The sequence below is a fragment of the Mobula birostris genome, chromosome 11, assembly GCF_030028105.1.
Source record: "Mobula birostris isolate sMobBir1 chromosome 11, sMobBir1.hap1, whole genome shotgun sequence".
Lineage (NCBI taxonomy): Eukaryota > Metazoa > Chordata > Chondrichthyes > Myliobatiformes > Myliobatidae > Mobula > Mobula birostris.
This window is the reverse complement of record NC_092380.1, coordinates 49299227-49326915: the sequence shown is the minus strand read 5'-3', so window position 1 is coordinate 49326915 and position 27689 is coordinate 49299227. Positions and strand designations below refer to the sequence as shown.

The window sequence follows — 27689 nt, the reverse complement described above, 5'->3', positions numbered from 1 at the left end:
ATCTTCAGAAGTTTTCGGATGACTTTGCCATAGATGGATGCATCAGCAAGGGAGATGAGGCTGAGTACAGGGCTACGGTGGGAAACTTTGTCACATGGTGTGAGCAGAATTATCTGCAGCTTAATGTGAAAAAGACTAAGGAGCTGGTGGTAGACCTGAAGAGAGCTAAGGTGACCCCTGTTTCCATCCAAGGGGTCAGTGTGGACATGGTGGAGGATTACAAATACCTGGGGATACGAATTGACAATAAACTGGACTGGTCAAAGAACACTGAGGCTGTCTACAAGAAGAGTCAGAGCCGTCTCTATTTCCTGAGGAGACTGAGGTCCTTTAACATCTGCCGGACGATGCTGAGGATGTTCTACGAGTCTGTGGTGGCCAGTGCTATCATGTTTGCTGTTGTGTGCTGGGGCAGCAGGCTGAGGGTAGCAGACACCAACAGAATCAACAAACTCAGGCCAGTGATGTTGTGGGGATGGAACTGGACTCTCTCACGGTGGTGTCTGAAAAGAGGATGCTGTCTAAGTTGCATGCCATCTTGGTCAATGTCTCCCATCCACTACATAATGTACTGGGTGGGCACAGGAGTACATTCAGCCAGAGACTCATTCCACCGAGATGCAGCACAGAGCGTCATAGGAAGTCATTCCTGCCTGTGGCCATCAAACTTTACAACTTCTCCCTTGGAGGGTCAGACACCCTGAGCCAATAGGCTGGTCCTGGACTTATTTCATAATTTACTGGCAAAATTTACATATTACTATTTAGCTATTTATGGTTCTATTACTATTTATTATTTATAGTGCAACTGTAACGAAAACCAATTTCCCCCGAGATCAATAAAGTATGACTATGACTATGTGTGCATTCAGTGCATACATACTTTTGTTACAGGAAAAAATTTGCACAACATAAGATTTTTGTGCACACTGACTACTAAAAATTAGAGGGAACATTGCTTCCCACTACTTTTTGCTATATTGCATGTCCTCTCTTGTACTTTTATGGAGTCTTTGTTTTCCCTTGGAGGGAAGGGGGAGGGGGAGAAATTACTATTTTAGAAAAATCCATGTTCATGCCATTGGGTTGGGGCTATGCAGACTGAATATGAGGTGTTGCTTCTTCTACCTGAGAGTAGCCTCAGCTTGGCAATGGAGGAATCCATGGACTGATATATTGGAATGGGAATGAACTGAGGAATTAAGAGAGTTGTCTATTGGAAAATCCTACTTGTTATGGATGGAGCAAGGTGCTCAATAAAGTAGTCTGCCAATCTACGTCAGGTCTCACCAATGTAGAGAATGCTGCACCAGGAGCACCAGATACAGCAGATTACCCTGAGAGACCAGCAGTCATCTGGAGGAATTATTTGGGGTCCCAAATAGTGGGGAGGAAGGAGATGAATGGGGAGGTGTAGCATTCCTGCTGCTTGCTGACGTAAGTGCTGAGAAGGAGATCAGTGTGGAGAGAAAATGGACAAGGAAATCATGGCGGTAGCGATCTCTGTGGAAATTGGAAAGTGCGGGGAAGTGAAGATAAGTTGTCCTCAGTGGTCTTGGCCAAAAGCTGCTCTAAAAGTCATCTCATAGGCATTCTACAAATTCCTTCTCTTGGGATCCAGCACCAACCTGATTTTCCCACTTACCTGCATATTGAAATTCCCCATGACCACTGACCATTGCCCTTTTAACATGCCCTTTCTGTCTTCTGTTGTAATTTGTACCCTACATTCTGGCTACTGTTTGGAGGCCTGTATATAATCCTTTAGGTTCTTTGTATCCTTGCAGTTTCTTAACAATACACACAAGATTTCTACATCTTCTGATCCTATGTCGCTTTTTTCTAAGAATATAATTTCATATTTTACTGACAAAGCCAGTCCACCCCCTCTGCCCACCTGCCTATCCTTTTGATATGGATTGTATCTTTGCATGTTAAGCTCCTAGCTGTGATCCTCCATTATCCATGACTCTGATATCCTCAACATCATACCTGCTAAGTTCTAACCTGGCTACAAGATCATTTACCTTATGAAGTATGCATTCAAATATAACACCTTCAGTCCTGTATTTACCACCCTTTTCAATTTTGTCTCAATGTTGTTAGAGGTTAAGTTCTTATCCCTTTCTAAACATTTATTATTCATTACTCATTATTCTGGAGAACTCCATAGCCTTTCCTTCACTCTCCTTCCCATTTACTTAATCCATACTTTCCAACTGTAGAACCAACATCCTAAATTATAGCCCTATCCACAGCCCTAATTATGCAATTCAAACAGGACCTTGGTCCCAGGATGGTTCAGTTGGAGCCCATCCCATTGTAGCAGCTACCTCTTTCCTCAAAACTGATGTCAGTGTCCCACAAATTCAAACCCACTTTTCCCTTCCCAATCTTTGAGCCACACATTTCTCTGATATTATTAACACTGTGCCAATTTGCATGTGACTCAGATAACAATCCCTTTTTGGTTCTTCATTTTAATTTAGTCCCTAGCTGTTCAAATTCTCTCAGCTGAACCTTTTTCCTTGTTCTTCCTACATTATTGGTGCCCACATGGGCCATGATAACTGGATCTATCCCTTCCCACTGCAAATTTCTCTCCAAGTCAAATGAGATGTCCTGAACCCAGGCACCAGATAGAAAACACAGTCTTTGATTCTCTCGATCCTTGTGACAGAGAGATGTGTCTATTCCCCTGACTATACTATTGCCAATTACAACTACAGTTTCTTCCTCTACTCCCTCTTGAATGGTTCCCAGAACAACATTGACGTGGCTCAGATGCTCATCCTTCCTACAGCCATGTATTCTCACGGTCACAGGGAGCAACAATCTTAGACCTGTTGGGCAAGTTCAAGGGCTGACGCTCCTCCATTACTACCTCTTGGATCTTCCTACCTGTCTCACTCACAGTCACACCTCTTGTCCCTGGCTACAGGCCAAAATTAAATTAGTTAAACTAATGGGTGTGACTGCCTCCTAAAACATATTGCTCAGATAATTCTCCCCTTCCCTGATGCATCATAATGTTCAAAGCTCAGATTCCAGGTCATCAGCTTTTTTCACTAAGTACTATATACTGTATATAAAACAAACCTTTGCCTGTTCTTACCTGCTGTTTGGGCCTCCTTGCCAAAGCCTCTCGAGCCAAATCTTCAGATCTTAGACATCTACCTTGATCCACTTGTACAATGGCTGATCCAAAATGGCCTCCAGGACCTTAGCTTCCGCCTCTTTTCGTTGAAGCCTCTTGAGCCAAAGCATCAGTTTCCCTCTCTAAATCTGCCCACTCCAACAATGGCTGCTCCTACAATGACCACTCCACTTAAACCTCACTTATTTTTATTGGCCTGAGTGAAATTCACACACAACAACGCTTGCTGTTTTCAATGGTCCTGCTCTCACACAGATCTCACTCTTGCTACTCCAAGGTGAGCTAATCTCATAACACTTGTACTTTATTTGTCTTCTTGCATGGCACTTCTTCTATAACTGTAAACTACAGTTTGCAATCTGTTTTCCCCCTTTTTTTGTAATACCTCAATGTACTTATGTATGGAAATATTCTGCTTGGAAGGCACAGAAATGAAATCTTTTTACTATATCATGATAAATGGGACAACAATAAACCAATAACTAATTATCACCCTTTTTAAAATACATCCAGAACATCAGGCTCTCTATGCTGCAGCAGTCTCAGAGAAGCCAATGGTAATCCCAGTGCTTTATAAACAACTCTGTCAGCACGCATCAACCTCAGAAAGACTACAGTGGCCTGGGAAGATTGACTGAAGCAATTGTACAAATTATATTCCAAAGTCTATCAATTGTACAGATTCTTATCTGTTGGACAGAAAGAACTGCAATCTACAGATCAGTGATTTTGGATGACTCAAGGACAATGGAAGCAGAGAGGTCAATTGCCTTTGTTCTTATAGGGGAGTATATGGAGACTGCCATTTTATGAAGAGACTCTGTTCTCCACTTTGTGAGCTAAATTCACTCAGTGTTTAAAAGTAGACAATAATGATGCCTCAGGTAATCTGCTGAACAAGGGATCATTTCCAAGTAAGAAGTTATTTGTAAGGTATTCTTTGGTTGGATATAACATGCAGGTTTGTGACTGTTGGGGTTTGTACCTGTCCTGCGTGATTCAAGTTGATTGAGAACAAAGACTCACAAATTACTGATTGTCACTTGCCAGGAAGAGGACAATAAATGGATGCAGGCCTGGAGCAGAGCCAATAAAAAGGTATTAAAGGTCAGACACATGACCAATAGCCAGTGACACTGGAATGCAATATTTGAATTGGTAAGAAATTAATATAAAACCTAAGGTTTTCACATAGAAGACAGCGATGACTTGGTAAGAGGTTCACCATCATGGATGTGAGCTGCTCCATGGACACTTGGAGTTTCGAAACGGGACCATGAGGAACATACGGCCAGCAACAGGAACTCCTTTTTAACTGGTATTATATTTTCTATTCTTTGACTGTTTATGGAAGGTCAGGGAAAACTTAATACATGTGCACACAGGTATTTGGTTGTGTAAGTTCACGTGTTCTTCCTTTGAGACAATAAAGGTACTTGTTGGTAATTACAGATTCTCTCTGTGTCTCCCTGGTCATTATTACATTGGCTGATTCTTATAACAAATCATTTAAACATCAGTGATAAAAAGCGGTCTGAACTTACCACTTTCTCCTTTACCAAAATATGTTGGATTGAATGAGGTCGCGTACTCAGTCTTAGTTGTTCGACCAGCGAATGTATTCTGGGCCTCTAGTTCTTCCAACATTGGAGGTTCAAATGGATCCTTGTGATCATCTAATAGTCAGAAAGAAACGTGGGATCAGAGCTGAGGTGGGTGGAGGGCTGTGAATCTTTGAAACCTAGAAAGGAGTTATCCTTGTAGTATAATTATAGCCAAAATGTTTTTTTTTAATGATGTGATCAAGGAGCAGGCCTGAAAGTTAGCAAAGACAATTCAGCCAGATGTTGTGGATGGCTGGGAAAAGGCATTTGGGATCAGATTTGGGGGTGGGGGTGGGGGGGAGGGCTGTGAGTGTTTGGAATTCTTCATATCTGGACAAACAGAACAAAAACTGAATGAATGGTAAATACTTTAGTTGAAAAAGAGGGGAGTAAAATACCACAGATTATGAAGAATTATTGACATGTGTAACCAGCTTGAGAGTCACAAAAGAATTAAAAAGGGCTCCCAATAATAAATTCGCTCCTCCTCCTTTCTGCTTTATGGACAGACTTTCTGCTGTTGAGATATCATTGCTTATTCCACCTTAAGGAAAAACTGCAGACTTAGAGCTTGCTGGACCCTACTGAATTATGTGTAGATCTGTCAGTACAGATTAAGCTGATTGCCAATAAAATGACCAATCACCAGCAGCCATCTGGGGTAGAGAATTCCAAAGAATTCTTTGTTATCTCCTCCAATAATATCAGGTAGGAAGGTGGTCTTGGGATGGACAATTGGCTGTTACAATAAACAACATAGAAGGCTCAAGAATGATTTTAGCAATGGGCTCTTTTCAACCTCCACATGACTGGTCCTGAGCTGAATCATTAATATATCTATTGCAGTGCACACGCCCATTGAAATGTTCTGTGTTTCCAACATTTTCCTTTGATTTACCCTTAGGTTCATATGAATTTAGTTGTCAATAAACCTTTGACTTCTCTTTGTTTACCTTATAAATATTCAATGGCATGAACTGTAGGTTCTTGCAGAGAGCACAGTGATCAGATAAGAACATGGGAAAACAGGAGCAGCAGCAGAAGGTCACTTGGCCCCACGAGCTTGTCCCTCCATTCAATATGATCTTGGCTGATCTACCCAGAGCTTCATCTGCTCTCTGTGCCAGTTCTTAATAACCCTCAATAACCTGATCTTTCAAAAATGTAGCACCTTCCTCTTTAAATGCACTCAATGATCTAGTCTCTACCATCCTCCAGAGCAGAGAATTCCAGAGATTCATTACCGTTTACAAACACTTCAAACACTTTTTGATGATTTGATGACTGATTCTCTACAATCCCGTTATTGTTACATACCATTCGTCTCTCAAGGAGGTCAATGAAGTAGACCTCAACTCCCTTTCTACACAATTCTCTTGAACTCAAAAGCATAATGTAATATTTCCTGTGACATTAAACAATATTTAACTTGTCACTGATTATCATCAACTTATAATGTAACTCCCTGTATTTCCACAAGTAGTATGCATTATTACACAAAACTGATAGGGCATTGTTGTCAATGCTAAGTTCCCAAACAGAACCAGCAACCAACTTACCGCAGTAGTTAAGTTTACAGTAGTCCGTTCTTGTGTTCAGGTCAGTGGTATAACACCATACACCTTCATCATCCTCATCTGGATTCCTGCAATAGTTTGCTTCCAAACCTGCTGTGGGATAGTTTTGTTTGGTAAAATTGTGCTTATGAGGAGATTGTGAGCTCCAAGCCTGGCAATATTTTCCACTTATGGTTACATTCAACGTTCCTGTGTAGTCTCTTCCTTGATTTGGAACGCAATCAGTAGAGGGCTTTTCTTCGGGCGGCAGAGTTGGCAATGGTTTCCAAGCTTCACCTGAAGTTTAAAACAAAAATCTATAAGATCCAACTGAACATTCCTAGCCTTGAGATGGGCAGCACAGTGACCTATTAGTAAAGGTGCTGTCCAACATTTCCAGCAACTCAGTGCAGTCTGTGTGGAGTTTGCATGTTCCTTGTGTGGCCACATACAGTAGTGCAAAAATGGGTGCTCAATAGTTACCATGTACTGCATGGGTATAAAGGCCAGCTTCCATAATGTTTCTATGACCCTGCAGAAAATGGAATCTCATTGTAAACCAAACCTATTGTGAGATTGCTCACTGTTGTCCTCACCATTTGTCTAAATGGCCAGCGCATGAAAATCTTCAGTTGGTTGAATCAATTGGGCAAGCCAGACAGCTTCACTGCCTACCCTGTTTAGTGAAGTATTACAACACCCAATGGGGATTCAATGCGCAAAAGAAGATGCTGATTCCATTCCCTTAAATCAATAGCTTTACAGAACTGTTTCTAAAGGAGGTATGAGAAGGTTGCAGATCCGTCCTCTATAAAATGCTCTGAGTCAGAAGAGAAAAAGGCAGGAGTCAGCATCTCTGGGACAAATGTCAGAGCAGTGGGGCACAGGTTATACAAGATGTGTAAACCTAATTATATTCCAGCAGCCTCTCTCAAACCAGTTGGGTCTGAATGTTGGGTGGGGACAGGATTGAGCCTGAGTGGGACCCAATTCTATCATCCCAATGCTATATAATCCAATAGATTTTACGTCTCAACATGCTGAACTCAGCCAAAGAATGGGTGACTGCTTGTGATGGAGTGACTAGTGCCTTCCTTCATTACGGAATGGCAAAAGGGAAAAAATAGAAGCTTTACTTAAATTAAATGAAATAAGCATGTCGATTAAGGAAGTATTACAACAACCACCAGAAACATCATTCTCTAATGTAAGGCAATATTTGTTGTATATGGAATTAACTAGTCTGTTCTAAACAGCAATTTCTGCTAATCCTTATGTGCCTGCACTCCCAAAGGACCAAAACATTACTAACCACAGACAAAACTGACCTTGTTTATGACCACGAGTGTGGTGGTATAACCCTACTCTGTTTCAGAATTTTACAAATTACATGTTACTATGTTAACGTATCTCTGTAATAACATAAGTTAAAATACATACAATGGTCGCAAAAATGCACATTTTACAGATTGGGATATATCTAAGGAAACAAAATAAAAAATGAAACCCACCACAGCGAGGAATATAGCACATTTCTGTTCTAACTTTTGGGTCCTTAGTGTAGCACCATGGTCCACTTTGGCTGTTATTTGGATTCCGGCAGTAGTTATCAATAAGGTTCGAGTTGTTGTGTGTCACTGGATTATATCTGAATGTACAGACATAAATTATTGATTAGTCCTGAGAAAACTAAAGTCATTGGATGCTTGCAATTTAGCTTTAATTCCAGGTTGGGAGGTTTATCGAGTACCATGCCAACTACATGCTCCCTTCCTGTCCAATGCATCCTTTCTGAATTGCGCAAGCTCTTGTAGGTGGTTGTTGGCCTCATTGGAGGTTAATGAAGCTCTAAGAACATGATTGCACTGCGGTTAAGAATTTGATTCATTCACCTTGTTTGAAAACTTCCAAAGTAATTTATATACACTCTTTTTAAATATATTTCTGTTAGCTTTTGGGACTTTTTTTCTGCCTGCCCCATTTTTCCAATTAAAAGCTCAGTCATGCCCAATATCCTGGGAATTCAGCACTCACTCTTGTGAACTATTTGTTCCACCTATACTGGCTGAACTCTTTCTGCACAGTCAGTCCAGTGTGTTGCACAGGGTAACCTCGGGACTACTGTCCTCAAGGCATTTTCCATCCTACAAAATTCCTTTGCAAGAAATCTCTTTCCATTGTCATTGCCTCACACACCCAGGTTCAATTCCCACTGCTGACCGTAAGGAGTTTGTATGTACTCCCATGACCATGTGGGTATCCTCTGGGTGCTCCAGTTTCCTCCCATGGTCGAAAGACATACCGGTTGGTAGGTTGATTAGTCGCTGTAAATTGTCCCATGTTTAGGCTAGGGTTAAATTGGGGGATTGTTGGGCGGTACAGCTTGAGAGGCCAGAAGGGCCTATCCTGTACTGTATCTCAATAAGCAAATAAATAAATAAAATACCATGGAGATACCTGACTGGTTTTCCTCCCCACATGGAGGCTTTACACTCTTTCATACACCTTAACTTGATACCTTAGCAAGAACACCACTTGCGATGCCTTGTCCATTTACAAAGGAATTGCATATTCTTTACAAATAATGTTAGTTCTTTTTCATAGAAGGTACAGCTTTTTTTTTCCCAGAGGATAATTCTTTGTTCCACAATATTGTGAACATGATTTTACCCCCAGCTTTACTCTTACTCCTCCTCATTGTAGCAGCCAAGATTCGAAGTCTTCCATCCTGAAATTCGGCCCGCTAATCAGATATGGCTAGGACAAGATAGCTGACACAATTCAGTTTAGTGACATGTACTACTTCCTCAGGGATATCAAGAAAGATTACACAAGAGACAGCAGCCTGGGACTCAGCTACCTTGAAACAAGGCCTTTTATACTAAATCCACAGCCAACCACACCAAGTGAGCCCCAAAAGAAAACAGTAACCTAGACATGCATGCCCAGTGACCCAGGTGTAAAAGGGTAACACACACAAAATGCTGGAGGAACTCAGCAGGTCAGCAGCATCTGTAGCCAGAAATGAACAGTCGGCATTTTGGGTCGAGACCCTCATCAGGATTGGTGAAGGGTCTCGGCCCGTTCATGCTGCTGAGTTCTGCCAGCATATTGTTTGTGTTGCTTCAAATTCATAGCATCTGCAGCCTTGCTAGTGTCTCGATGATTAGATGAGAAAGGCAAAGTGGAAAGGAAAGCAGAGAGAAGGGATCTCACAGCTCCAGTGACTCGGATTTGACCCTGACCTCAGATGTATTTGTAGTGGTGTATACACTTTCTTTCTGTGATCACGTAATATCACCCGAGTGCTTATTTCCTCCCACATCCCAAAGGTATGATTGTTGGTGGGCTTCTCAGCTGATGAATTAAACCCTAGTTTCATTGGGAATTTGTAAGTGGGGAAAGAATTGGTATTGTATTGGCATCGCTTTATTACTGTCATATGTATCAAGATAGGGTGAAAAGTTTGCCTTGCATACAGGATATACAGATCAAATTATTACATGGTGCATTGAGCTGGAATAAGGTAAAATTGATGGGGATGTGAGGTGCCGGCAGATACAGATATAAAGAGAGGGGTAAGGGGATCAGATGTGGGCTGAATGGATTCCTTCTGTATTCTAATAAGTAGCCTGTTACATAGAACATCGAACAGGCTCTTCAGACCACAATATGGTGCTGTACCCCCAAAAGCTAATTCCTCCTATCTGCACAATGTCCATATCCTTCCATCTTTCTCATATTCAGGTGACTATCTAAATATCTCTTAAAAGCCTCTAATGTATTTGCCTCTATCACCACACCAGGTGGTGCATTCCAAGTATCCACCACTCTGAGTAAAAAACTTACTCCTCACATCCCCTTTGAACCGACTCCCTCTCACCTTCAAAGCACACCCTGTGGTATTAGACATTTCCACCCTGGGAAACGGATACTCTCTGTCCAGTCTATCTCTGCCTCTCATAATCTTATAAACCTCTATCAGCCTCGGACGTTCCAGAGAAAACCACCCCAAGTTTATCCAGCCTCTCCTGATAGCACATGCCCTCTAAACCAGGCAGCATCCTGGTAGACCTCTTCTGCACCCTCCCCAAAACCTCCACATCCTTCCTTTAGTGGGGCGACCAGAAATATATGCAATAGCCCAGATGTGGCCTAAGCAGAGCTGATTAATGATAAATGAAAGGTTGTACTCTGAATTGACATTCTTGCTTCTTGAGCTAATTCATGTCATCTTGGATGTTTCGTAAGATCACCTTTAGGTTCCCAGTGTTAGTCGAGCAGCAACCTGCATTTGTAGCATTTGATTGATAAAAACCCCGAGGCTCCTTACAGAATAAAAATCAAGCAAGAAAAAACAACCAAAAATGTGGATATTCATATAAATGAGTAAAAGCTTAGTTAAGGAAGGGCACTTTAAGGACTATAGAAGGTAAAAGAGTGGAGACACAAAAAAGTTTAAAAACAGAATTCCAGGATTGAGGTCTGAATATCTGCTGGGTGGCTTGTTCCATGGTGATTGTGAAGTAATTTGCAGTTATGTTTTTCAATAAAATTATGTTTTTGAGAAATGTTTTTACTGGCAGTGCATATGGCAAAATAGGTAATAATAACTAGAATCTGCCAAGAAGGGAGGGTACCAGTTATCGTTCCAATCTGAGAATGGAAAAACAGTTAAAAGGCCAAACTAAAAACCTTTTTATAGTTGATAACTATAAAGATGAATTAAAGACACAAATAGAAATAAATGGATATGATTAATTAGAGTCATGGTTGAAAAGTGCCCCACGTTGGGAATGAAATCTCCCAGTTTTGGGAGAGATATCAATATAGAAAAGAACCAGGATAGGTCTGGTGTTAAAGGCCAGGATAAAGGATGTAGAGAGAAAGCATCATGAGCACAGAAAATCAAATAAGGTTTTGGTGGAGCAAAGAAACAATTAGGTGCAGGAGACATTGTAAGCTCCAGAGTAGCAGTAATACAGGGAAAAGTATAAATTAAGAAATTAGAGTGCATGTAATATGGATAGTATAATAATCGTGCTGCACTTCAAAAAGCATAAAGACCAGACAAACTAAATTAATGACGATAATAGGCAGGATGAATTCATGAACTGGAAATGAGATATTTTCTAGATCAGCATATTACGAAGCTGTCATGGTCCGGATCGGGGTCACTTTAAGTTTACCTTGTTTACGTTACGACCCCTGTTTTCCCGTGTCCCTCGGCTTTGGTGATTAGAGGCAATTAACGCTCAGCTGAACTGGTAGTTTATAGTCTCCGGCTTTCAGCCGTTCGGTGCAAGAGCGTCTGCAAAGTCATCAAAGGTACGGTGTGCCGATGTCATCTGGCCGGAGCAAGCCTAGTCTCTGCCAAAGCGAGTGCCGGTAATTCGCATTTTCCTCACCGGAGCAACCCTGTCCAGTTACCTCGCCGAAGCAAGCCTGCAAAGTTTCCTTACTGAGGTGGGTCCGTCAGTTAACCCGCTGGAGAGAATCAGGAGCCGCTGTCTCCTGATCCCGAGCGGAGTCGACAGCTCGCCACTACCCGGAGGCTCCAAGTCAAGTCCTGGCTCCGGGGCTATTCAAGTACCAAGTCAAGTCCTGGCCCTGGCGGCTTCCCAGTTCTGAGTCATGTCCTGGCCCTGGCAGTCTGTAATTCCTGTCCTACCACCCTGTCTGAATCCCTTCTCTGCCCCTCTCGCCTCTAGCCCTTGTCTGTAATCCTCGCCAGCACCTCAGTCTAGTGCTATCGCTAGAGCTAGATAGGAACTGTGTTGTTCTTTGGTGTTTGTCTTGTCTTGTCCTCACCTCCATGGGGTAAGTCAGGCCGTCTTGCTGTTGCTCCATGGGGGGTCATGTTTTGTCTTGTCTTGTACTCGCCTCCGTGGGGTAAGTCAGGCTGTCTTGCTGTTGCCCCCCGGAGGGTCATGAGTCCCGGCCCTATGTCCTGTACCCAAGGAGGGGTCCTGGCTCTCCGTTCTGTGTATGTGTCGATGGTTCCATGTACCTGCTCTCCCGAGACCGAGGCTCTGTTTTCCATGTTCCTCCTCTCCCTAGCCCATGTCATGTCCATGCCTGGTTCTGGGGTCCGAGCCCAAGGCAAGACCCAGGTACTGGGTCCTTGCCCAGTCTCTGGCTCGGAGTCCATACCCTAGCCTCTTCATGTCTCCTCTAGTTCTGGGAGCTGATTCCGAGTCCAAGCCCAGACCCTTGGTCCCAGCCTAGTCGTAGTCCTTGTCCTGTTCGCTATTCCTCCTTCTGCTTTGCTCTCCTGGTATCAAACAATAAACTAAATCTAATTAACCTCACAAGATGTGTCTTGCATTTGGGTCCACCCTTGCTCCCAATGCCCCCGCCAGTGTGACAGAAGCAGTGGGAAACAGACTGTTTTAGAGCCAGAGTTGTACAATCAGAAATACAAACTCCATTTCCAGAAAAGTTGGGATATTTTCCAAAATGCAATAAAAACAAAAATCTGTGATATGTTAATTCACGTGAACCTTTATTTAACTGACAAAAGTACAAAGAAAAGATTTTCAATAGTTTTACTGACCAACTTAATTGCATTTTGTAAACATAAACAAATTTAGAATTTGATGGCTGCAACACACTCAACAAAAGTTGGGACAGAGGCATGTTTACCATTGTGTTACATCACCTTTCCTTTTAATAACACTTTTTAATCGTTTTGGAACTGAGGATACTAATTGTAGTAGATTTGCATTTGGAAATTTTGTCCATTCTTGCTTGATATAAGACTTCAGCTGCTCAACAGTCCGTGGTCTCCGTTGTCTGATTCTCCTCTTCATGATGTGCCATACATTTTCAATAAGATATAGATCTGGACTGGCAGCAGGCCAGTCAAGCACACGCACTCTGTGTCTACAAAGCCACGCTGTTGTAGCCCGTGCAGAATGTGGTCTGGCATTGTCCTGCTGAAATAAGCATGGATGTCCTGGGAAGAGACGTCGCCTTGTTGGCAACATATGTCTCTCTAAACTCCTAATATACGCCTCAGAGTCAATGGTACCTTCACATACATGCAACTCACCCATGCCGTGGGCACTGATGCACCCCCCCATACCATCACAGATGCTGGCTTTTGCACCTTTCGCTGATAACAATCTGGATGGTCATTTTCATCTTTGGCACGGAGAACTCGACGCCCGTTTTTTCCAAAAACTAGCTGAAATGTGGACTCATCTGACCACAGCACACGGTTCCACAGTCTTTCGGTCCATCTGAGATGAGCTCCAGCCCAGAGAACTCGCCAGCGTTTCTGCATAGAGTTGATGTATGGCTTCCTCTTTGCGTAATACAGTTTCAAGTTGCATTTCTGGATGCAGCGACAGACTGTGTTGAGTGACAATGGTTTTCTGAAGTACTCCCGAGCCCATGTGGCTATAACTGTCACAGTAGCATGACGGTTTCTTAGGCAGTGCCGCCTGAGGACTTGAAGATCACGCGCATTCAACAGTGGTTTCCGACCTTGCCCTTTACGCACCGAGATGTCTCTGAATTCTCTGAATCTTTTCACAATATCATGTACTGTAGATGTTGAAAGACCTAAATTCTCTGCAATCTTGCATTGAGAAATGTTCCTTTTGACCTGACTAACAATTCTCTCACGAATTTTGACACAAGGGGGTGAGCCACGACCCATCCTTGCTTGCAAAGACTGAGCCTTTGATGGACGCTACTTTTATACCCAGTCATGATACCTCACCTGCTACCAATTAGCTTGCATAATGTGGAGTCTTCCAAACCCCTGTTACTTGAATATTCTGTGCACTTTTCAATCTTATTTTAACTCTGTCCCAACTTTGTTGAGTGTGTTGCAGCCATCAAATTCTAAATTTGTGTATATTTACAAAATACAATTAAGTTGGTCAGTAAAACTATTGAAAGTCTTTTCTTTGTACTTTTGTCAGTTAAATAAAGGTTCACGTGAATTAACATATCACAGGTTTTTGTTTTTATTGCATTTTGGAAAATATCCCAACTTTTCTGGAAATGGGGTTTGTAGTTGATGAGCTTTGGAGCGAAGAAAAGAAGCCAGAAATCTGAAATGAATGGAAATGGCAGAAGCACCCAGAAGGTGAGAAGGCTGCAGTCCAGTAAGGATCCTAAAAGGATCATTGTCAACAGTCAGTACAGTCTATGACATTCCACCAGCTTCCAAGCCATTGATATCAGCTACTTATACAATTACCTGTGATAAATGGGAATTAACACACTCAAGCTGTCATGACAAAATAAAGCATGCAAGGACTTTCAGTTACTTTACAATCAATGGAAGCTGTCTCAGTCACTCACTCTGGCTTGTGTGGGAAGTTTCTTGACCAGCTCTGACACTGCCTCCCAGAAATTGTCACTGAAATATTGCCCTTATAACTTGGGCCACCTTCTTTATAGCATTGTCCTGAAAAAGAAACAAATAAATTCAATTACATTGCATTTTGTTTCTTTTTCATTTGGATACATAGCTGCTGTCCAGGGGACTTCAGAAGATCAAAGAGTCCAGTTCGGCTGTTAGGAGATGGGTCCATGAACCAGGACACAAAATAATCTGCAGATGCTGGGGTCAAAGCAACACTCACAACACGCTGGAGGAACTCAGCAGGTCGGGCAGCCTCCGTGGAAACGATGAGTCGACGTTTCGGGCCGGAACCCTTCATCAGGAACTGTGCTAACTATTGACATTTAGTAATAATTGTTAAGGCATCCAGTACTGTTTGCAATGATGATCAACTACTAAATTACTAAAAGAAAACAGCAGATCAAACAGGAACAAAGGGTAAATTTAAGATGTTGGAAATGAACAACTTACTGTTTTGCCTTTAGTGTTCTGCATTTGTTTAAACGAGGCTGATCTCCAGCATCCTTCAATTCAAATGGAAGATCACCACTTGAAACATTAGTTTTGCTTCTCTCCTTACATCATCATCATCATCATCAGGTGCCATGCCCAGCTTGAGCTTTGACTGCCATGGCCCACACACTCCTGTTTCGGGTCAAGAGGATCAATTCATTGGTATTCATTTCCAGTTCTCTGACTGCTGTCTCCATCAGCATTTGTCTTTGTCTTCCTCTTGCTTTCTTCCTTCAATCTTTCCCGTAATTACCGTGCATTCTAACTCCTCTTTCCTAATCACGTGTCCAATGAAATTACGTTGCCTTTTCATGATCTCATACATTATTTCTTTTTTTGTGTTTGCTCTGTTCATGACATCCTCGTTAGATATTCGTTTCATCCATGATATTCTTTGCATCCTCCTCAAAAACCACATCTCTGCTGCTTCAATTCGTTTCCTCATGTTACTAGATACTGTCCAACATTCTGAGCCATATAACATAACTGGATAAACGTAACATTTCAGTACTCTGAGGCAGGTTGTCATGCCTAGTTTAGTATTGGTCAGTATACTCTTCTTTCTCCTAAAGGTGTCTTTTGCCATCCCTATTCTTCTTTTGATGTCCATGTCGCACCTGCCATCTGATGTCACCCAGCTTCCTAAGTAGCAAAACTTCTGTACTTGTTTTATGTCTTCCCCGTTTATTCTCAGCCTGCAGATAGGATTCTCCTTCTTTTCCCTACATATGGTGTTTAATATTTTCTGGAGGAGCTGAGAGCAGTAGTGGAGGAGACGAGAGCCTGCAAGGCAGTGGGAGTGAAGCAACAGGGAGCTTGGACATGATGGGAGAATGTGGTTGAGAGGAAAGTGACCTGGGCTGATCTTTGGAAAGCCGAACCACACCACATCCAATTTCTCATCCAGGCAGTGTACGATGTGCTTTCAAGCCTATCAAACCTGCACACATGGGGCAAGGCAGAGTCACCTGCGTGCCCACTGTGCTCCAAGCTTGGTGAGGGACAGTACAGGTGGAGGCATGATCAGGTCCTGAAGACCATCGCTGAAGCCGTCAGCGCAGGAGTTGAGTGGGCGAAGCGGTCCTGACCCTCCAAGCAGACCATTGCCTTTGTCAGAGCTGGGGAGCAGCCAATACCTGCCAAAAGAACATCTGCAGGCATTCTGACCTCTGCAAGGGACTGGCAGCTATTGGTGGACCTCGAAGGGCAGCTGAAGTTCCCCAACCACATCGCAGCCACCACCCTGCAACCAGACATTGTCCTAGTGTCTGAGTCTACTAAGCAAGTGGTGCTGCTGGAGCTGACAGTCCCATGGGAAGATAGCTTGGAAGAGGTCTTTGAAAGGAAGCTCTCCAAGTACACAGGAACGGTCAGCAACTGTCAGCAGGCTGGATGGAGAGCGAGGTGTCTCCCAGTGGAGGTTGGTTTTAGGGGATTCATAGCCCGTTCTTTAGTTAGAGCCTTCAGCATTTTGGGCATCGAGGGAGAGAGCAAGAGGAGAGCCATCTGCAGTACCACTGATGCGGCAGAGAGGGCCTCAAAATGGCTGTGGCTCAAAAGAGGGGAGCCATGGAGGCATAAGTAGCTAGCCATCTGGACACAAGCTGGGGTCTGATCAGCCCCAGCTGGGTCACCAGGAGGAGGTTGTATGATGTTGAAAGACCCGAAACACCCGATGATTCCAGGAACATCACTGAAGATGTGTCCAGAAGCACCAATAGATGTACGTACACTGCTGCCTCTATTTACAGATTTCCACTACTCAATTTGCACTTTGATTAACATAAACCAAAGGTGGTGTACACGTGCCTCAGAAGATAAGAAAATCTGCTGACGCTGGAAATCCAACCCTTTATCAGGACATTTTCTCGTGTTTGTAATGCTACTACTATGAAGTCTCTTCGAAGGATGCCTACCCTAAGAAGTTTAAATCTTCCAGTCCTGACTAAGGGTCTCGGCCAAAACCATCGAGTTTACTCTCTTCCATAGATGCTGAGTTCCTCCAGCATTTTGTGTGTGGTGCCTCAGAATAGTTGTGGAGAGAATTATAGCAACAGGGGATTTACAACTACTTTATGATTAATGATTTTTCTGTCATGATGTGAAAAGTCTGAAGCTCTGTGTTAAACAAGCAAATGAGGCGGGTGGGGAGGGCCATTGGATACTTACCATTCAGACAATCTCTCAGGTATGCTGGAAGGGTATTGTGTGTTCTGTCTTCAGTACAAGCTGAAAGCAAAGCATACAATAATATTACAATCGAATTACATGGTATCAAATTGAGAGTACTGGAAATGGGGGAATATGACTCAGTCCATTTGGATGAATAACCCAAAGATTACAGTACTTAAATAACACACTGTGGCTGGTTGCAAATTTTAACTTATTTTTCAAAATCTAGTAGCGGTAGAAAATGTCATGAAACTGTTGGATTGACATGAAAGCAAACAGGTTCACTCATCTGCATTAGTGAAGGAAACCTGGTGTCTGCTTCATGTGCAGGCACCAACATGATTTAATCTTTCCATAAGAGGTTACTGAGTAAGTGACTTGTTTATATTCAGTTGTGAAGTGAAAAAATGCCTTTCATCCCACCACCTACAATAGCTTAGGAAGACCAGCTCTTCTGAACAATAAACATTCACTTTCCCACCTATGGCTGCATTTGAGACTTTTTTTAAGTTAGAACACAGAACATAGAACATAGAATAGTACAGCACAGTACAGGCCCTTCAGCCCACAATGTTGTGCCGACCCTCAAACCCTGCCTCCCATATAAGCCCCCACCTTAGATTCCTCCATATACCTGTCTAGTAGTCTCTTAAACTTCACTAGTGTATCTGCCTCCACCACTGACTCAGGCAGTGCATTCCACGCACCAACCACTCTCTGAGTAAAAAACCTTCCTCTAATATCTCCCTTGAACTTCCCACCCTTTACCTTAAAGCCATGTCCTCTTGTATTGAGCAGTGGTGCCCTGGGGAAGAGGCGCTGGCTATCCACTCTGTCTATTCCTCTTATTATCTTGTACACCTCTATCATGTCTCTTCTCATCCTCCTTCTCTGCAAAGAGTAAAGCCCTAGCTCCCTTAATCTCTGATCATAATGCATACTTTCTAAACCAGGCAGCATCCTGGTAAATCTCCTCTGTACCCTTTCCAATGCTTCCACATCCTTCCTATAGTGAGGCGACCAGAACTGGACACAGTACTCCAAGTGTGGCCTAACCAGAGTTTTATAGAGCTGCATCATTACATCGCGACTCTTAAACTCTATCCCTCGACTTATGAAAGCTAACACCCCATAAGCTTTCTTAACTACCCTATCCACCTGTGAGGCAACTTTCAGGGATCTGTGGACATGTACCTCCAGATCCCTCTGCTCCTCCACACTACCAAGCATCCTGCCATTTACTTTGTACTCTGCCTTGGAGTTTGTCCTTCCAAAGTGTACCACCTCACACTTCTCCGGGTTGAACTCCATCTGCCACTTCTCAGCCCACTTCTGCATCCTAATTCCATCTGCCACTTCTCAGCCCACTTCTGCATCCTAACTCCATCTGCCACTTCTCAGCCCACTTCTGCATCACAAAGTTAGGTATATCAAAGTCCACAATCCCCTATTCAAAGACTTCCCACAGTCAAGACTGCTCTTTCTATGTATTTTCATCATAGCAACCCAGAGGGATGGGTGTATCAGATTGACAGGCAGGGAGCAGGGAGCAGGGGGCAGGGGGCAGGGGGAGGCAGAGGGCAATCTGTGAGGCACAATCAGAAAATCATGCACAGTTTGTAAGAGACAGAAAAAAGTTTCTTACCATTATAACTTCCCCAAAACTCACGCTGAAGAAGAGAAGAAAATTGTTAGAACACTGCTTGCTGTGAAAGACAACAGAATAATGCACCTTTTTTAAATATCCTTTGAGCTATCTTTTTTTCTCCTTACTTCTTGATCGGAGGGAAGGACCCTGTTATTCCCAATCTAGCCATAATTAGGAGTCCACCATCGGGAATGTTCAAACTATAAGACCATAAGACATAGGAGCAGAATTAGGCCATGCAGCCCATTGAGTCTGCTCTATCATTCCGTCATGGCTGGTTCATTATGGTCCTCAACCCTGTTCTCCTGTCTTCTCCCCGTAACCTTTGCTGCCCTGACTAATCAAGAACCTAACAACCTCTGCTTTACAAATACCCATGCCTTCCTGTTGATCGTACTCAATGTTTCCAGTGTCAATGTATTGTGTGAAAGCACATAAAATACTCTTTTGCCATTCAATGTACCAAAGTAGTGAACAATAACCAAAGCAGACAAATCACTAATCCACCATAACTCAGGTTAAGATGAGCAAGCTTCACATCCAATGATGCCTCATGTAATGAGGTTTTAACCTTGGCTTTTGTGCCCACAGAGCTTTGACAGCAGTGATCATAGTTCCCTCTAAGCTGTGCGCATGTGCACGCACATACGCTTTTCAACCAGTGCACAAAGGAAATTAATGTGCGCACAAAAGGTTAGTTACCTAAAATAATGTAGTAACTAATAATTATACTTATTGAAAATAATCTTTTAGCTAACTGTTTCTGTTAACTAGTTAGTCGGTTTTTCACATACCACAATGCACGTCACTAATTTACGTCACCTCACCTATCCTGTTCCGGTCTTACAGCTGCATCACGGCGGCAGCCATGTTTGGCGGACAGTGTTCATATTGTAAAGTTTACAAAGATCTGTTTCAAATCCTGTAGATAGCTTACTAAGTTTTTATTGGAAAAAATATTGATTCACTATGTCGAATTCAAAAGAAGCGAAGGGTGTGAAGTGCAAAAGAACTGCAAATTTGTTTAAAGCTGAATGGCTTAACAAAATAGTAGAAACTGCTACACCGAAAGCTGATGAGGTCATGAATGTTCAGCTACGAGAAATATTTATGTATGATTCGGAAACTGGAATTATCTGTTTGTATTGTCGAGATGCGAAAGTTGCTGGAGAATTTGCAAGTGGAAAGAAGTGGGATGATATTTGGAAACTTGACTCTTTGAAGTGTCATTTGGCAAATAAATTGCATTTGGACGGTGTACAAAAGCTCAGGCAACAGAACCCGTCATTACCCATTACAAGAGTGCTACACATGTTACGACTGAGTGCAGATGAGCAAGTGAAAACGATCAAACTCAGAGGAGATCGAAGTTGAGGTACAAGAATGGTCAGCTTTTGATTTCTCTGCAATTGCAGATTGTGACTTCACATTTTTCGATGAAAAAGTTAATGCCTTATGTCTAAAATATCACAATTTTCTAGCTGAAAATATTGTAACAGTTTTGTGATTTCAAATTTTCTATGCAAGAAAAAATTAAATCCAAACCGATTTCAAACTTTGCTCAAATGGTGGCATTTGTACAGTACTTCAAAATGAACAGTTTTGTGACCTTGCACAGTTGATGGACATTGGGGGAACCTTTCTTGCGTCTAGTGTGGACTATAAGCGAGGTTTTAGCCTAATGAATCAACTCAAAAACAAGCTGAGAAACCGTTTAGTTAAATGTCATTTGGATATGTTAATGAGAATCAAAAGCTATCAATGGGATGGAAGTTCTATTAGTCGAGATAGAGTTTACAAAGAATGGGTAAATGCCAAAGACAGGAGAGAGAAAAATAACTGGGTGACTTAAATATGATAAAAATTAAATATCTCCAACCTGATGGCATGAACATTGACTTCTTTAACTTCCGTTAATGCCCCTCCTCCCCTTCGTATCCCATCCCTTATTTATTTATTATTATCATTATTATGATTTTTTTCTTTCCCCTTTTTTTCTCTCTTTTTTCTCCCTCTGTCCCTCTCACTATAACTCCTTTCCCATCCTCTGGGCTTCTCCCTCCCTCCCCCTTTCTTTCTCCCTAGGCCTCCCGTCCCATGATCTTCTCCCTTCTCCAGCCTTGTATGCCTTTTGCCAATCAACTGTCCAGCTCTTAGCTCTATTCCCCCCCCATCTTCTCCTATCATTTCAGATCTCCCCCTCCCCCACCCCCTTTCAAATCCCTTACTATCTCTTCTTTCAGTTAGTCCTGACGCAGGGTCTCGGCCCAAAACGTCGACTGTACCTCTTCCTATAGATGCTGCCTGGCCTACTGTGTTCACCAGCGTTTTTTGTGTGTGTGACTTAAATATGTATGTTATTTTGTTGTTATTCTGTGCAGTTTTATGTCAAATATTTTGTAAACCTACATAAACTGTCCCATATGTGCATTCAGTGCGCACATACTTTTGTCACAGGAAAAAAAATTTGCACAACGTAAGATTTTTGCGCAGACTGACTACTAAAAATTAGAGGGAACATTGGTAGTGAATCACTCTGAGTCATGTCTCCACCACTCCTGATGGCCTTGCCAGCACCTAAGGAGCTAATTATCAGCCTTTTCAATCTAAGTTCAGAAAAGCAAAGAAAACTTGCATAATTGAAAAATTGCAGGGGCCAAACTGAGCAGCTCTGATCAACAGGTGCAGATAATTGCTTCTCGCTGCAGGCAAAATACTGGCTGGGTGCAGTAATTCTAATGAAGATAATTACTCTGTGCAGCAACCACTAACTGAAGTGCAGTCTAAATTCACCAGATTGTTATCAGGAATGAGGGGTTCGTTTTGAGGGGAGAACTTGTGTAAGGCTTTAACAATCAAGTTTGGAAGAATGAGAGATTAACTCAATGGATGTACAAGATTTTGAGATGAATTATGAAGGTAGATACCAATAGGCTGCTTAAGAGAGGAGCCTAGAACCCAGGCTCACTATGTCGGGATAACAAGTTGGACTTTTAAGAGTAAGATAGCTAAGTCTCTGGAGTGATCATCTGCAATCTAGTCTAACAATCTCAATTCCCAGGTTCAAATCCCACCATGGCAGCTCAGGATAAGATGAGAATAAATGGAAAAAATAGATAGTAAAGTAGCATTAGTAAATAACCATCAGTTTTATTAATGTCCTTCAAATGATGAAATATGTGTACTATTTGGCCTGGCCTATATGTGTCTTGTGACCTGAGAGTTACCGATCATTAGATGCTCCCTGAATTGCCCAAGTAAGACATGGCCATGTTGGTGTAGAGTATAAGAATAAGATTGGACAGACCATGCTATATCCTAGAGACAGGTGTACTTACCAGAATCATATCTTATAAACCATGTGTCATATTCCTCCATCACAGTACCTGGGACTGACCTGACCTGGTGGAGGGATGGGAGGCAACATGGAGATGGAGCAAGTAACCCTGTAAGTTCTTAATATTAACTCCTGATTGTACGCGGTGCCATGTCATCAGATTCCAAACCACAACTTGTCATTCTCCCTCAGCTGAGTGATCAGTGCTGCTCCATGTTACAAATAACAAGGACACGGGTTGCAGGGATATCAATATCCATCGCCAAGAATCATGGCCTGTAGCATCATTGCTGACTGAATCCTGGGTCTGTGTTAGGAAATAAACCTACAGGAGGGATAGAACTGCTTGACCATTTCTTCACCTAATACTTATATTTAGTAGAGGTGACCACTGCACAGTCTTTATGGAAAGAATGTTCTGTCCTCATATTGAGGACAGCTTCGATTGTGTGACATTACAAATACACCAAATTATATAACCATATAACAATTACAGCACGGAAACAGGCCATCTCAGCCCTTTTAGTCCGTGCCGGATGCTTACTCTCACCTAGTCCCATCTACCTGCACTCAGTCCATAACCCTCCATTCCTTTCCTGTCCATATACCTATCCAATTTTTTTTTAAAATGACAGAATAGAACCTGCCTCTACTGGAAGCTTATTCCACACAGTTACCACTCTCTGAGTAAAGAAGTTCCCCCTTGTGTTACCCCTAAAATTTTGCCCCTTAACTCTCAACTCATGTCCTCTTGTTTAAATCTCCCCTACTCTCAATGAAAAGAGCCTATCCATGTCAACTCTATCTATCCCCCTCATAATTTTAAATACCTCTATCAAGTCCCCCCTCAACCTTCTACGCTCCAAAGAATAAAGACCTAACTTGTTCAACCTTTCTCTGTAACTTAGGTGATGAAACCCAGGCAACATTCTGGTAAATCTCCTCTGTACTCTCTCTATTTTGTTGACATCTTTCCTATAATTCGGTGACCAAAACTGTACACAATACTCCAAATTTGGCCTCACCAATGTCTTGTACAAATTTAACATTACATCCCAACTCCTATACTCAATGCTCTGATTTATAAAGGCCAGCATACCAAAAGCTTTCTTCACCACCCTATCCACATGAGATTCCACTTTCTGGGAACTATGCACCATTATTCCTAGATCCCTCCGTTCTACTGCATTCTTCAATGCCATACCATTTACCATGTATTTCCTATTTTGATTAGTCCTACCAAAATGTAGCACCTCACACTTATCAGCATTAAACTCCATCTGCCATCTTTCAGCCCACTCTTCTAACTGGCCTAAATCTCTCTGCAAGCTTTGAAAAACTACTTCATTATCCACAACACCACCTATCTTAGTATCATCTGCATACTTACTAATCCAATTTACCACCCCATCACCCAGATCATTAATGTATATGACAAACAACATTAGACCCAGTACAGATCCTTGAGGCACACCACTAGTCACTGGCCTCCAACCTGACAAACAGTTATCCACCACTGCTCTCTGGCGTCTCCCATCCAGCCACTGTTGAATCCATTTTACTACTTCAATATTAATACCTAACGATTGAACCTTCCTAACTATCTTTCTGTGTGGAAACTTGTCAAAGGCCTTACTGAAGTCCATATAGACAACATCCATCGCTTTACCCTTGTCAATTTTCCTAGTAACCTCTTCAAAAAGTTCAATAAGGTTTGTCAAACATGACCTTCCACACACAAATCCATGTTGACTGTTCCTAATCAGACCCTGTTTATCCAGATAATTATATATACCATCTCTAAGAATACTTTCCATTAATTTACCCACCACTAACGTCAAACTTACAGGCCAATAATTGGTAAGTTAGATGGACTCAGACTGCCCTGGCAGACAAAATGGGATATTCAACCAGAATGCTGAGCCCACAGTCACAATTGGGCCAGCTTTGATAAGGGAAGCAAGTTTTCTTCCCTGAAGGAAAATACTAAAGAAGAATTTTGACAATAACCCAATGGTGTTCTGATTACTGTTAAAGGCTTTTTATTATTTTTGGACTAAAGAATTATTTAATTGCTCAAATTTAACTTCTCCAGGTGTCATAGTGCGCTTCAAACTATCATTATCCCAGAGTTCTGTCTGCTAATCTAATAGTTTTTCCTCATTACTACTGTGCCCAGGAGATCAAGAGAAATTTATTTTTGGTAGAATATTGTAAATCTTTGAAATTCTTTGCCTCACAAAGCTGTGACATTGAGCATAATCAGAGTTGAGATCAATTAGTTTTTGAACATGAAGAAAATTAGAGATTTTAAGATTGGTCAGAAAAGTAAATGAAGCAATGGATCAAATATGATTTTATTGAATGGTTGAGGGCCAATATGACCTACTGCTTTTATCTCTTAAACTAATAACTATGTTGCTTATTAGCCTATCATCTTAGAATCATGTCAATATCGTGAGAGGCACACATTAATTAAAGCTGGCCTGTATTAGTTAAAACCTGCCAGCCAACACCTCAAATGGGAGAATGCACTGTCACTATAACAAATGGAGGCACACTTTTAGAGTTGAGGCTGATTCTGGAGGTATTCAGAAATAGCATAACAAGGGAGATCGAGGTTCTCAATATTTTCTGATGCAACATCAGAGGTTCTTATGAAAGAGCTGCAAAGTAAGAGGGTTATTCTTATTCCCTGGGGAGCAGAAACTATTCAGAAGAGCATTCCAATGGTGTGAAGGGCACAGGCAACAAATCAGCTTTGTACACTAATGTCACAAACTGACCACACAGTCTTCTTCATTGGGGTGGGGTGTATTAGTCCTGTGTGCACTGTAGCTCTCATTCATACAGCCACAGCTGTGACTTGTGCCACAATTGTGAGCAATGGCTCTGACTTAGTGCATGTAATCATGCCAAAATATCCATGGTAGATGTCTATCATGAAAATAGGCCTCTCCTACACATGTTTTATATGTTCCTCTTGATCTGGTGTTGTCATAATTTGAACCCATGGGTGATGGGTACTCTTGTTCCACCTCACCCAACTGAACTTTTACCTATGAGAGATGAGAGTTGGAAAGATTCCATCTGAGGTTTCATCAAAGCCAAGGTCTCCTCATCATCCTCAACACTTCCATCAGCAGTTACGATATAATCCTTTCTCCCCTCCTTAAACCCTAAGACAACATATGAAGGCAGAGCACCTCCATCACTCCAGAAGCTTCCTCTGAGGAAATAATGTGGCTAAACTGCTGATATGATAGATAGAAATTATAGTTGATTTTTAATTTTTTCTTTTTCAATTTTTACTTTCACCAGGTCACCAGCCATCATTCAACTGCTGAGTGGACGACGGAGCCAGTGATAAGTTTCATTTTGCTTTGTGGCCTTAATGAGGATTGAGGTAGAATGGTAGTCATTTCCATTGGGCTTAGTGTTGCTCTGGAAACTGAGCAGGGCACTTCTAGGCTTTGTGAGAGATACAAAACAAATGAGGAAACTGGATCAATTTGTCCCAGGAGTAACCATTGTTTGGCATTCCTGGAAAATGAGTCTTTGCACCATGCTTAGACCATGCCTGGGTAAGCCCCACACTTATTTTTAATCCTTTAGGCCTTGTATAGGAGTACTGACCTTCTATCCACCGATCACCCTCCTACTCCTGCTGGTTCTGGGCACTATGTCCTGATCCCTAAGGCTCCTAACCCCCATATGACTACAAATCCTTCCACTATCTGATCTCATCATTCCTCTCATTTGACTGGTGCTCCGCCCTTCAATCTTCATCTTAATCCGGAGAATCATAGTTCTGCAAATCCCACATAACAGGTATGGCTTGCAGAATTGAGCATGGAGCATTGGCTAAATGATAGAAAAGGGAGTAGGGATAAATGGTTTTCATTTTCAGGTTTAAGCTGTAACAGGTAGGATCACTCCAAGAATTAATTTGTTTTTAAGACTTAGCCATTTATATTAGTGATTTAGTAAATTGGATCTTAATTGTTGACTACTGTAACACAAAGATAGGACACGGAGAGACTGCAGAAGCAGACAGGTTAAGTCAATGGGCTAAAAGTGGGAGATGAGTTTAATTAGAGAAACGCAGTCAGCACTAGGGCCTCAGCTATTTACCATTTACACTCAATGTTACATGAGATGGGTAAAGGATTAAAATTTGCTGGTAACACAGAAAGAGGTGTGACTATAAATTGTGAGGGTATGAAGGGAAAACATAGGGAGAGCAGTATTAGTTCGAGAAGCAATCCCATCTGTGACGAGCACACACAAAATGCGGGAGGAACTCAGTGGATCAGGATGTTAGGTCACAAGCTTTATCAGATGTTGTCATATGGATTGAACAGAAGAATTGCAAAGAGGCAACTGCAGCTATTTGTATGCATTACAGGCCTCCCTGCAACTCAAGGAAAATTGAAGAGCAAATTAAGGGCAGCACAATACAGCTGCTGTGTCACAACTCCACTAAAGTGGGTTTGACCTCTGAATCTGTCGATTGGGTGCTCAGGTGCCTTTCCACATTTGGAAGATGTGCAGGTTGGGTAAATTAGGGGCATTTTACAATGGCCAGTTAATGTGTAAGCAAAGGGTAAAATCTTGGGGTCTAGAGGGTGGGTATGGGGGGGTGGAGTTTATGGGAATGTGGAGAGGATAAACTGGGATTCATGTAAGCAGTTGCTTGATAGTCAGTGTAGACTCAGTTTGCAGAAAGGCCAGTTTTCTTGCGTGAGTCTATGAAACAAACCTATATGCAAATCTCTGTTCACTCTCATAAACAAGGGTGGAGAGAGTACAGGTGTTCAATGAGTCTAATATTAACTGAGATGCATACAGTGTACAATATACATATATATATATTTAAGGCACAGACTTTCTAAACAAGTCAAGGATAGATTTTTAGCTACTAGGCAACAAGACCTGAAAGAAGGTGGGGTGCAGGTAGAAGTTACAATTCTGGATTCATTTTTGGGGATGTGGCTAAGCAGGTGAAGAAGTACAAATGGGAGAATACATTTGTGGTAGCTGTTATGTTTTGTAACTCTAGAAACTAATTGGAAGAAAGCCACAGGAGCCGGGGATAACTTCTGTGCATATGGTTTTTATTTTAGTGAGACGCACATGTATGACGTGGTGACGTAATGAAGTACGCTATTCAGGTACTTTTACATATAACTCCATGACGATTTATGTAAATAACAAAGAATGCTTAATCAAACAATATAGATTATTTAGAATATTACTGAAATATTAAATACACAACACTCCTCCCTGTTTTGCTCTAAATTCCAACTCAATATTGAATGCATCTCAACTTACATATAT

At 42.0% G+C, this 27689-nt stretch overlaps 1 protein-coding gene across 1 annotated transcript in view; it reads right to left on the bottom strand.

Annotated features, from left to right (window-relative positions):
* f2 (coagulation factor II (thrombin)) overlaps positions 1–27689 on the bottom strand; it is an 87520-nt gene that overhangs the window by 35952 nt on the left and 23879 nt on the right. The window contains exons 3-8 of the mRNA XM_072272209.1: positions 19010–19034; positions 17362–17421; positions 14637–14742; positions 7829–7965; positions 6321–6614; positions 4702–4833 (exon numbers count right to left, since the gene is read on the bottom strand). Of these exons, the coding sequence (XP_072128310.1) occupies positions 4702–4833; positions 6321–6614; positions 7829–7965; positions 14637–14742; positions 17362–17421; positions 19010–19034 (754 nt within the window). The remainder of the gene's footprint in view (positions 1–4701; positions 4834–6320; positions 6615–7828; positions 7966–14636; positions 14743–17361; positions 17422–19009; positions 19035–27689) is intronic.